General features: G+C 37.9%; 1 protein-coding gene across 1 annotated transcript; it reads right to left on the reverse strand.

Annotated features, from left to right (window-relative positions):
- Nucleotides 1-601: 601 nt before the first annotated feature.
- zgc:174917 (uncharacterized protein LOC565650 homolog) lies at nucleotides 602-2,825 on the reverse strand. Its single transcript, XM_038299192.1, has 6 exons — nucleotides 2,668-2,825; nucleotides 1,592-1,841; nucleotides 1,429-1,520; nucleotides 1,193-1,332; nucleotides 1,002-1,106; nucleotides 602-912 (listed from the first exon to the last, which is right to left on the reverse strand). The coding sequence occupies exons 1-6, from the start codon at nucleotides 2,795-2,797 to the stop codon at nucleotides 826-828; spliced, it is 804 nt and encodes a 267-aa protein (XP_038155120.1). The 5' UTR covers nucleotides 2,798-2,825; the 3' UTR covers nucleotides 602-825.
- Between the last annotated feature and the right edge of the window lie 9,423 nt (nucleotides 2,826-12,248).

Here is a 12,248-nt window from a genome sequence, read left to right on the forward strand (position 1 = left end):
TGGGGGTGGGTGGGTGGATAGTTTTTCCAGGACAAGGTGGGGCTGCTACTTAGATAGCAAAATGAATGAGGATTACTAGACATGCATGAATCAAGCAAAATACTCTCTTTGTGTATGGCTTTGTTGAAGGTATAGATCAGGGGTCTGCAACCTGTGGCTCCAGAGCCACATACGGCTCTTTGGACCCCCTACAGCGGCTCTTAATAGTGGCTAAAATGTAAATAAAGAGCTAAATAATGTACTAGTCTTAAACACAAGATGGAAAAGAATGACATTAAAAGAACCAGAAGTATGTTTTTAGAAGCATTTTTCTTTGAATTAGCTTGGAATTTATGTGTTCAATATTATTTTAAAAGCTAAAAATACATAATTTGTTGGCAACTAATTTCCCATATGAGATATTAAATTTTTTTTCACACAGGTTATATTTTGAGGCCCTAAACAGCTCAACTCAACGGTTCGAGGCTAAATGGCTCTTTAGATATGAAAGGTTGCAGACCCCTGGTATAGATAGATACAGTACAAATAAATAAAGCCCAACAGATGACTTTGCATAATAAAGGCCAATTAAAAATGATCAAACAGACAATTCTTGTTGTGTTACGAGGACATTTATTTTAAGTTTGTGCACATCAAGAAAAAGAAAAACATAAGGATTTCGTATCTAATGAAAAAACGTGTTTGTGTGTAGTGTATGAATAATTTTACACAACACAGTTCACAGTCGAAATTCATCTTAAATAAATATGATTCCGAAATAACATTAAAAACAGGATTAGATTAGTTATCTGGCCTTTTAGATTTTTTGAGGTCTACATTAATCATTCATGAGCTTTTGTTTGAAAAGTGATGGAACTGGTCCACCCCACAAGCCAATTCTGTTGCGTGGAATTTCCTGGGTCGATCAGGATCCTGAAAAGAAAAAGAAATTATAATAGATGATGAAAGACAAAAACTTAAAAACCACCAGATAAGATAATTAGAATGTATGATAGTCTAACCTCCGTCGGGTAGGCACAGGTGGGAATATAACGAATCACAAAGCCACAGCGCCTCCTCTGCGAGTTGTTAGCATCACTTGCATGGACAAGAAGGCCATCATGAATCTAGCAGAAAAAGTCATTTTTGGGAGTTAGAAAAGTATTCTTAGTGTATTTTTAACCGCAAAGTTTTACTACATTAATGAACCCACCGACATCTGTCCAGCTTTCAGAGGACAAAGCACAGCTTCATCCACCTGCACCAGCTCCTCTGGGATCTCCTGGTTTACTGACAGCAGGTTTCCTGGACGGGTTGCCTGGCGATGGGGCAACATGCCAGAGCAGTGGCTTCCTATAAGGGACAGATGTCAAATACGAGGGGCCTTTCATCTGAAATCCCATTAATTACTTAAAAGATTTAGTAAGATTACAAATTTAGCTTTAGTACCTGGGATGACCTGAAGTGCTCCATTTTCTTTTTGTGAATCATCAAGAGCAAGCCATACAGAGAGAACAGGTCCACCAGCAATACCCCAGTACCTGTAAACACCATGATCTTTATCATGCTGTACAAAATAAGCATTTCATATCATCTTTGACATATTATTTACTTCATATCCTGGTGCCAGGCCACATATGGGAGCCCATCATCATCAGGTTTGCCTTGGTCATCTTCAGTCTCCTGGACATCACCTGGTTTCACTGTCGGGTATTTACAGATAAATCTGGAGTCCAGCAGAATGACATCAGGGCCAAGGATGGCTTGGATCACCTGCAGGATACGGGGGTGTTTGGTCAGGTTCCTCACCCAGGGGTACTGAAGATGAACATTGTGGAGGCTGTACTGAGTGTACTCTGTGCCTGTTGGATGGATACACACAAATATTCCTTTAATAGGAAAAAAGATTCAGCTGCAAAAAAAAAACAGTATCTAACAAATTAACAAGCTAAAATATTCCTGATCATAACATTACAGTAACATAAGATTCACACCAAAAGTTGGTATCAGCCCTTGAATTCCACACATTTAAATAAATTGAAACAGATCATTTAATAAATAATTCATGTACAATAAAGAAAAATACAATGATGCTAGAATACTAAGTCACCCTCTGACTTAAATCCAACAGAAAATCTACACAATGAACCTAAGATCATTGCAAAGAAAAGTTCAGAAAAGGCCCACAGAACCCTAAAGATAGTTTGTGCAGAGGAATGGATTACATGTTGGAAATGCAAATCTTCATGCTAAATATGTATTAAAGTCATTGTTGCCAGAAAAGACTTTTCTGTTGAACTTTAAATAAATGTCACATATCCTGTGTCCTCTCACTTTATTACACATAAACCTAATCTATGAATTATCTGGAATACGGAAGTATTTAATACAGATTACCTGTGGAATTCATGCTCATATCCTCTTACAGATGTTTTTTATTGAAAATATATGCATTGATGCTCCTTTGACAAATTTGTGCCTTTGACAAATTAACTTTTCAAAAATTATAAATTGGTCAAATAAAATTTTATTTGATATCTATGCATCTTGCAGAATCTCTGACCAAGTTGATTTCAATTATTCTATCTTCTTTAGCATTCTATGCACCAGATTGTCTTTAACTTCTGTCTATATTACTCAATTTCTGACTATTTTCTTGAATTTCCCATCCCTTTGCATCCTACATACCAAATTCCTCCTCCAGCTTAGCGAAAGCCTCCCTGGCCTCCCTCAGTTCTGTCTCGTTCAGCACAGGCAGCGCTGAGAGGAAGCCCTCCTGTTTGTAGCTCTCCTGTAGTTTAGCTGCAGGTGTGTTCATGTTTCTGTTTCACAACTGATGCCTCTCAGTGTCTCCTTCCAAGGTTGGTAAGAAACAGACTGAAGGTGGAATTTGAAAGTTAAGAAAGGTTTATATTCAGTGAATGTCATCCAGGATCTGCTTTCAAATTAAACTTGTTTGTTTCCCCAGTCTTTAAATCAAATCTGGAACATTCACTTAAAAATAAGCACTACTCCACCCAGTTGTGCTGAGTCTGCAGAAATTACAACTCATTACGTGCTTGAAGCAAGTTCTTTACTTGAAGGCATAAGGGGAAAAGAACTACATAAACAGTGTTTCAGTATTACTACAACAAATATATAGAAATTACAGCTGATTTCTAAATAAAGGGTGCAGCCTTTTTTTGCTGAAGTATAAAGTGTTATCATTCAAAGTCTAAACTAACTAAAGCATAAGGTTTATTTCCATACAGTACCTCTTGTCTGCTCAGTCTTCTTCTGCTCTCAGTGAGTCTGGATGCTGCTTAATTCTTTTCTCTCAGCATTTATATCCTCTACAGCATCATGGGAAACTCCTACCACTGTGACAACATCAACAAATGTATTCTTATTATCTACATCCTCATATTTCAGAGAAACATACAATCTCTGTGGCACACCCGGTTTGGTCACCCTTACATCATTCAGGTGTATAGAAGCTATTCAGAAAAATTTCGAAAACATTTTGTCTTTTGGGTGTATGCCTTCATGGGTTATGTTAATTTGGTGTCAATTGTTTTACATCATTTGCAGGAAACAAATACTGTGATTCATAAACATATAGTTTCTGTTGAAATCTAAAAAAAGCTTCCAGGAAAGGAGACAGAATTATTGAGCAAAATAGTTCATAGTAAATCCTGGAACTGGTTTGACACCAGTTTCCTTTATAACACCCAGCCATCTGCAATCACGCATCTTTAGGGGAAAAAGAGATAAAGCAGGAGGAATGATAACAGTAAATAAGTTAAGCAATCAGGCTGAGGTAAGAAGCAAGATGTCACTAAAAGAGAGTGCAGCCTTATTTATTTTCATAAATAGACATGTATACTAACGGTTCTTCATATCAATGTTCTAGATAGTAAGTCACATTATATTGCCCCCTTGGTAATGGCCATTGTGTTCATATCCTTTATGTGGTCGAATGGCAAACTGTCCAATGTCCACCTCTCCATTTACTACTCGTACCAAGCGGCAGGAGCATTTTCCTTTTTAATGGGGAAAGCAAAATGGATGGAAGGCTTTTAAGTTTGACTTGAATGTTGTTGATATACTTTCAAAGAGCTAAGCCCAGTGGGTTCAGAATTGATTGATTGATTGACTGTATTGATCTCACAGTGGAGTAATTTACTCCTTACATTAGCTCAATTGTCAAAAAGAAGAGAAGATGCCAAAAGGAGGAAAAGGTGCAAGGGGGTATATACAGTGCGTCCACATACAGTACATACAGTATACATATATACATATAAGAGCTGAAGTCTCTTATGTATCAGGATTTTTACACAGGGTTATTTCCCAGAGTATTAAATGGGTATTGATATAGATGGGTAATTATATATATATTAGTGCTGTCAAAATTATTGCGTTATTATCGCGTTAACGCTAGGCCATTTTAACGGCGATAATTTTTTTAACGTGAGATTAACGCTATGTGGTTTTATGGTACAATTTTCCAAGTACATCCCGCTGCAGCCTGCGGGAAGGCGGGGCTATTTTCAACCAGTCTATGCATTTTCCATGGGCTTCGAGAGCGGAGCTCCTCAAGGGAAAAAGACGCTCATACACTGGTTGGCGCTAGCGCCTTTTCTTTAAGCCCCACCACCAACAAACAAGTTGAGTGTCTGGTGCCTAGTAGCAACCTGAAATACGCTGAGAAAACAGATTACTGAGGTGAAATGGAATCTGCTACGGCACTCTTGCTGTCTGTGTACGCCACAGGTCAGTATCGTGTGTGTGTGTGTGTGTGTGCGTTCTCATTTTTGTTAAGAGGCTGAAAAGTAACTTTCTAGAGCATAGACTACCTCCATCTGGTGATGTCGGTCTATTGATTTTGATGTATTGATTGAAAATTTTTCATTATTATCTTGGTTAATTAATATCTAATGTTAACTCTACTACATTTTATAGCAGTAGGGTAAAATGCTTGACTTTGTTCAAAAGACTGTATTGACTGTAAAGACTGTCTTTTACATCAGCCTGTTTTCAGGGCCTTTTTTTGGCTACATATTTGTTATTTTTTGCTACATGCCTCCCCATCTTCTTGCCATATGTTTCTATGGCATAAATCAGTGTCTGTGACCTGTTTCCATTTAAAAAAAAGAACATTGGCACAAACCTAGCCTGTATGTATTTTTTTGTATGTCATCGCGAGTATTTAAATGATTTTCAATCAGAAAAAAAATGTGTGATTAAAATGCGATTAATCGCGAGTTAACTTAGGCATTGATGCGATTAATTGCGATTAAAAAAATGTAATCGGTTGACATATATATATATATATATATATTTATATATATATAGTGATGCTGGTTGACTTCTTTCAATAAAGAGATTAACTTTAGAAAGTTTCTGTTTTCAAATTTCTTTCTTTTTATTATATTTTTTGTGGTCTTTTTTTTCACCCAAAATAAACTGACCCTGTAACACCAGAAACGTAAGTAAAAAAAAAAAAAGAGAAAATAAAGCTTAAGACATAAAAGAAAAACTATAGATCCAAAAAAATAGTTAAAATCCGTCACTATATTTATGAATAAGTAAATATACAAATCAAACAAATTAACATAAAATAATTTTTCAAAGTGTAGTTTTCTTGATTATACATCAACTGTCAAAAGGGAAAGCAATGACGTCTTTTATGGTAAGAGAAGGAACCTTTCTAAATTTCTAAGATGCATATTAGCAAAGAAAACTATCTCACCACCCCGTGTCTGCTAGGAAACAAGGACAAGGAAGGAAAGGCAGAAATCTTTTCAGGAACAATACAAAAATTAACATCCCTTTAGAAAACCAATTACTAGTCCTTTCCTGTCTGACATTCTTGTAATTCTTGATTGTACATAAAAACAATGTAAATTCAAGGCAAGTGCTTGAAAACCGGCGGTATATTACAGAAATATAACGATACCAGATAAATTCAAGTATCACAAGATCATACATAACGAAGAACATTTTACAGCTTTTTCTAGTCATTACACTGTCACAAGTACAGAGCAATGGAATTAACTTTCTGCATTTAACCCATCCCCTTGGGGAACAGTGGGTTGCTATTGTGCTGTGTCCGGTGCGTGGAGTTAAGAGTCTTGCTCAAGGAACAAGAGTGGCCATCTGTGGGAGTGAGGATTGAACTCAGAACCTCTGGATTCCAAGCTAACCACTAGGCCGCCACTCCCCTGAGTCCATATAAACTGAGTAAGAGAGGAAAAAGTAAGTTCTACAACTAGGACCAATATTTAGATTTGAACATTTATACACACATACTTAAAGTAAAAAAGCACATTATTTCAGCATTTATGATGCATAGATTAGATAAAATGGCAAAGGTTTGGGACAGACTGAACCCCAATAAAAGGATTATCCCTATATTTTGCGTTTCTTTACGTGTCTTTGATTCTTCCTTGTGTTAAAGAGGCTCTGTGTATGAACCTTGATGCTCTATGTCTCCAGTTCTTTTCCAGTTCCTGAAAAGAGATCACTCGGGACAAACTCTTTAAAAAACACTTCATAACTTTTATGTATTAAATAACCAGGAGACAGTTTAAAAGGCATTTTATACATCTCCGGTCTACCACATCATCATATTTTACATCATACACATTAGCAGATGATTAGACATCCATTGCTCCAGCCTTATCAAAATAGGACACCGCTCTCATTCCATTTCCAAATCTTTGCCACTGAAAAATGAAGATTATAACTGTAAATGCAGAGAGAGGAATTGTCCTTATTAGATTAAAATGTCGGTTCTGACGGGCAACAGAAAGCCCATATCAGGGTGTGATAAACTCACACATCTTCAGTGATAATTATCCTAACACTTGCAGTTTATGCTGTTGTATGTACTTCCATTTTAGTTAAGTTATTGTTAATTAGGTCATTAGTTCATTCTCAAGTACCTTGTGTTATCCTTTGTTAGATTCTTTTTATTGAAGTTTTTCCTCTTTCTGTCACTGTTATTCATTTTTCTCACTCTCCCACAGCCCCTTAGCCTCTTAAGCTGTTTTACATTCTGACTCACCTTCTCTCCAGGCCTTTTATTTTAAAGGGCTTGATGCATTTGCACAGTGACAATAGTCTAGTTACATCATTTTAGTTTTTGCGTCCTCTTCTCTTATCCCTTACTGCTAGAACTATTAGGACAAGGAAAGACGGTGAGGGATTGCATTTGAGTCAATGATTCGATGCAATCAACTGGTTTTCCTTAGAAAACTTTTAATCAATTTCACTGTACGATCTGGTGAATTGTAAAGTGCCTTGAGATGACATGTGTTGAAAATTGGCTCTATATAAATCAACTCAATTGAAACTGAATTGAAATTGACAGAAATTATCATTGCAACTGCTGACACACTTTGGCTTAAAAGTCCTTACCGGTTTAATCAATTTGGATGGATGCAATATTATTGGTGCCAACTCCAACACTGATTTAAACTAAGATGCAGTCCACTTGTTAAACATGAGGAGGGCAACAAACAATTATAGATTCAAAAGTAGGAGTGGAGCAAATGATGAGTAAAGTGTCAAAATAATGCCAGGGACATCCATGTACAGAGTTTACAAGCAAAAAATGTCAATGTTGGGTTGAGCTGTTCTTTAATCATAGAAGAATAAGATTTTACTATTTCCATTTTCAAAGTCATTCAATTATACATAATTAAAACAACTATGCCTTCACACAAGCAGCTCTGCACGCATAAGTATTTCAAGCCGCTTTGTCCAAAGACAGGTGACAAAAACAAAGTGATAGTATTATGGGTTTGCAGTAGGGGTGTAAATCACATCCATCATGGCGATTCGATTCAGTATCGATTTCCTGACCCAACGATTCGATTATTTTCGATACTTAAGAATACACCACGATTTGATTCGATTCGATTCGATTCGATTCGATTAATCGATTAATCGGTTAATTTTTTTTTTATTATTATTATTTTTTTTTTTTTACACCTTACAGGCTAAACAAAGTTTCAAGTTAGAAATAAATCAATGAAAGCTGTAATATCGTTATGCATTTTCTTTAGAAACAACAGCAAATAACAGAAGTAGAAAAGCTGCATCAAAAAATACTGTAAAAATACTGCACAATATCAGTGTAATGAGTTCAATGCAATACCTCGGCTCCAAAGAAACTGTCCAACATATTTTTTTAGAATTTAATAAATATACTCAGGAAAGAGAGATGTTGTGTAGAGAGTTAGACAGGAATAAAAGTAAACTAGATATAAGGGAATTGTTTCAAAGGTCATCTGGGGATGTAGTTTTTGGTAGTATTTTTAATTTTCTAAGAAGAACGGGTATTTTAGGGAGAGAATATAATAGTTTGTCTGGTCCATACTCCATTCTGGAAGGTGGCGGTAATGCACCTATAAGTTGTTTGCCAACCGCCATTAAAAAAAAGAAGAAGAAGAAGGCTCCAGAGTGTTGACGTCACCGACCCCTTGAGAGACGCTCTGCTGCTCCTCTCCCAGATTGTAGCTGACCGCAAACAGTGCACCAGACAGGAGGGCGGCTTGTTTTGTTTTTATGACCGAAATTGCGGAAAACAACTCGTGAAGTTTGACCCGCTAGAAGAGCGAGGGGCGCGAGAACGCTGGGAGCCTTTTTCCAGCTGAATCTCCGCTCTTTTTGCCCCATTGTCCCTCCGTCGTCGGACTAAACTCGCCCCCACTTCCTCGCCGCCTCGGCCGTATCTAGACCCACAGCGTGTAGCTCAGACCACGCTGCAATATTGAGCATAATTTAAAAATGTCTGTGTGAAGCTTGCTGCAACAAACTGCTGTAAGAGTATAACCAGGAAGCGCGGTAGGAGGGCAAAATAAGTTTAGCGGCACCGCAGGGAGGGAGGGAGGAGAGTTACGCCCAGGAGAAAATGGATAAAAATAGACCGGAGGAAAAAAAAAAAAACATTAATCGATTATCTTGCGGACGTGTCGATGCATCGGATCGTCGGCTTTTGGATCGATGCATCGATACAAAACGATTATTATTTACACCCCTAGTTTGCAGTATATTCGTTATTGATGTTTTCGATGTAGCTATTTTTCCTGTTAGATGAACATTTATATTGAAGCTAACTTTTTGATAAGCCAATGAATTTATTTTACGGTCCGTTTCCTTTACCTTAACTTCATCCCAGATCTCAGCAGGACAAAAAGAGGACTCCCCTTTAAATTCCAAAGAGAACCAAAAACCCCCATCCTCACAGACACCAGTCCAGACTGCACCCAATTCCCCCTCTCCCCCACAAAGCCCAGATGTTCCTTTTCTGGAATTTTCTCATAACATGAACAAAGTTTTCAAGATTGGCCTACAGTTGACATCCTCTCCACATAGCCATTCCGAAAGCCTCAGCTATGTGAAAAAACCAGCATATCCTAAAAGCAGCAGAGCCCCAGATCCTCCTCTACATATCACAGAACGTCAGGACCTTCAGATAACTTCTCCGTGATACACACCGGGCCCTGGCAACAAGCTTATCAGACATAACAGTTTCCAGCATCAGCTAGGGCCTTCTACCGGAGCTTATGGAATATCTGTGATGATACGTGGCAGAAATAAGAAAAACAAAATGGGAACAAACAGGAACAGACACTTAAGAGTCATAAACTGTCAGATGCAGCCTGCTACAGAGACATCAACCACTAATTCATATAAACTGGCTTTATTAAACATTAGATCTCTGTCAGGAAAAACCCTTTTAATTAATGACTTTATTATTGACAATAATGTTGATGTTATGTTTTTAACAGAAACGTGGTTACATGGACTTAATGAAGCACATATTCTGTTGGAGTCGTCTCCTCCAAACTACAATTTCCTTTGCGAGAGCAGACAGCAAAGGAAAGGTGGAGGAGTGGCAACATTGTTTAATGAATCACTGAAGTGTAAAAAGGTGTTTTTGGGAAAATTTGACTCTTTTGAACATTTGGCTCTGCAGGTAAAGGGCCCTGTACGAACTATGTTTCTAAATGTTTACAGGCCTCCTAAGTCCACGTCAAACTTTTTTAATGATTTTAGTGACCTCCTGTCTGTGATATGCGTCGATTATGACTGTTTAATTATTGTGGGAGACTTTAATTTTCACGTTGACAACCCTGAAGACAGAAGTGCAAAAGAACTGTATAACACATTTAGAAACTTTGGTTTAACTCAACATGTTAAACAACCAACGCACAAACAGGGACATATTTTAGACTTGATCATCACTAAAGGTCTGAAGATTTCTAAAGTCAGTATTACTGATGTTGCCCTATCTGATCACTTTTCTGTTACCTTTGAGGGCATCATTTCCAGTGACTCATTTAGCCAAAGGGACATCATAAGAAAACGTACCTTTAAGGAAAATGCCACAGAAACTTTTATTCAAGCTTACTCTGCTACTTCAACCTTGGGGTGCAACTCAGTAGATGAGCTAGTAGATAACTTTCAGTCTTAAGTCTCAGACATCATTAGCTGCATTGCTCCAATTAAAGTGAAAGTCTTTTCCGGAAAGAAAAAATCTCCTTGGAGAAGTGCTCCAGCAGTTAGAAGTGAAAAAAGGGATTGTCGAAAAGCTGAACGCAGGTGGAGAAAGACGAGACTCCAGGTTCACTATGACATCTATAAAGAGAGACTTTACAGATATAGCTTACAACTGAAAAATGCAAGAGAATCTTTCTTCTCTGAAATCATTAACAAGAACATTAATAATACTCGTGCTTTATTTGCCACAGTCGACAAGCTAACAAATCCTCCTGTGTCCGTGGCTCCTGAACTCCACTCCACCAGGGCCTGCAATGAATTTGCTAATTTCTTTACTGAGAAAATCCTAAAGATCAGAGGATCAGTTTATACATCCATATCAAGTTCAGTACCAAAGTTGTCTCCAACTGGAATTGATCTTGACCAAATGTCCCAATTCAGCCAAATAAACTATAAAGACTTAGAGGAAATCATTCAGCAGCTCAGTTCCTCCTCCTGCTGCCTTGATGTTCTACCCACAGCTTTCTTTAAGAAAGTTTTGCCTGTCATAGCGTCTGATTTGACTCAGATAATAAACACGTCCCTTCTGTCAGGTGTTTTCCCGCAGTCCCTAAAAACAGCAAATATCAAACCACTGCTGAAAAAGAACAGTTTAGACAAACTACTACTCCAGAACTACAGGCCCATATCAAACCTCCCCTTTATCAGTAAGATTATTGAAAAAGCTGTGTTTCAAAGTTAAACACTTTCTTAGATATGACCAGCCGCCTTGACGTGTTCCAGTCAGGTTTCCGTGCTCACCATAGTACAGAGACCGCACTTATCAAGGTGTTTAATGACATCCGTATAAATACAGACTGCGGAAGAACCACTGTGCTGGTACTATTGGACCTCAGTGCAGCATTCGATACTGTAGATCACTCCATCCTGTTAGAGCGCCTGGAAAACTGGGTCGGCCTCTCTGGTACAGCTCTCAACTGGTTTAAATCATACTTAAAGGACAGGGACTTTTTTGTGTCAGTAGGCAACTTTACATCAGAGATGACAAAAATCACATGTGGGGTTCCCCAAGGGTCCATTCTGGGTCCCCTCCTATTCAATATCTACATGCTCCCTCTTGCTCAGTTAATAAAAAACAACAACATCAGCTACCATAAATATGCAGACGACACACAGCTTTACATCACCATGTCACCAGGTGACTATGAACCAATTCAAGCACTGAGGAAATGCTTAGAAGAAATCAATGCCTGGATGTGCCATAATTTTCTTCAACTGAATAAAAACAAAACTGAAGTAATAATCTTTGGACCAATAGAGGAGAGATCTAAAGTTAGCACACAGCTTCAGTCGCTTCAGCTAGAAACCACTGATCAGGCCCGAAGTCTAGGTGTAGTGCTGGATTCAGACTTGAACCTCCAAAAGCATTTAAAGACAATTACAAGGTCGGCTTTCTATCACCTGAAGAACATTTCCAGGATTAAAGGACTAATGTCTCAGCATGATCTGGAAAAAATAATCCATGCGTTTATTTTTAGTCAAATTGATTACTGCAACGGTGTCTTCACAGGTCGTCCTAAAAAGTGGATCAGACAGCTGCAGCTGATCCAGAACGCTGCTGCCCGTGTCCTCACTAAGACTAAAAAAGTAGAGCACATCACCCCAGTTCTAAAGTCCTTACACTGGCTCCCTGTATCTCAGAGAATAGACTTTAAAATACTTCTGTTAGTCTATAAATCTCTGAATGGCTTAGCACCTAAATACATCACAGACTTGCT

This window comes from Cyprinodon tularosa, unplaced genomic scaffold (genome assembly GCF_016077235.1).
Source record: "Cyprinodon tularosa strain WSP-4 unplaced genomic scaffold, ASM1607723v1 ctg42, whole genome shotgun sequence".
Lineage (NCBI taxonomy): Eukaryota > Metazoa > Chordata > Actinopteri > Cyprinodontiformes > Cyprinodontidae > Cyprinodon > Cyprinodon tularosa.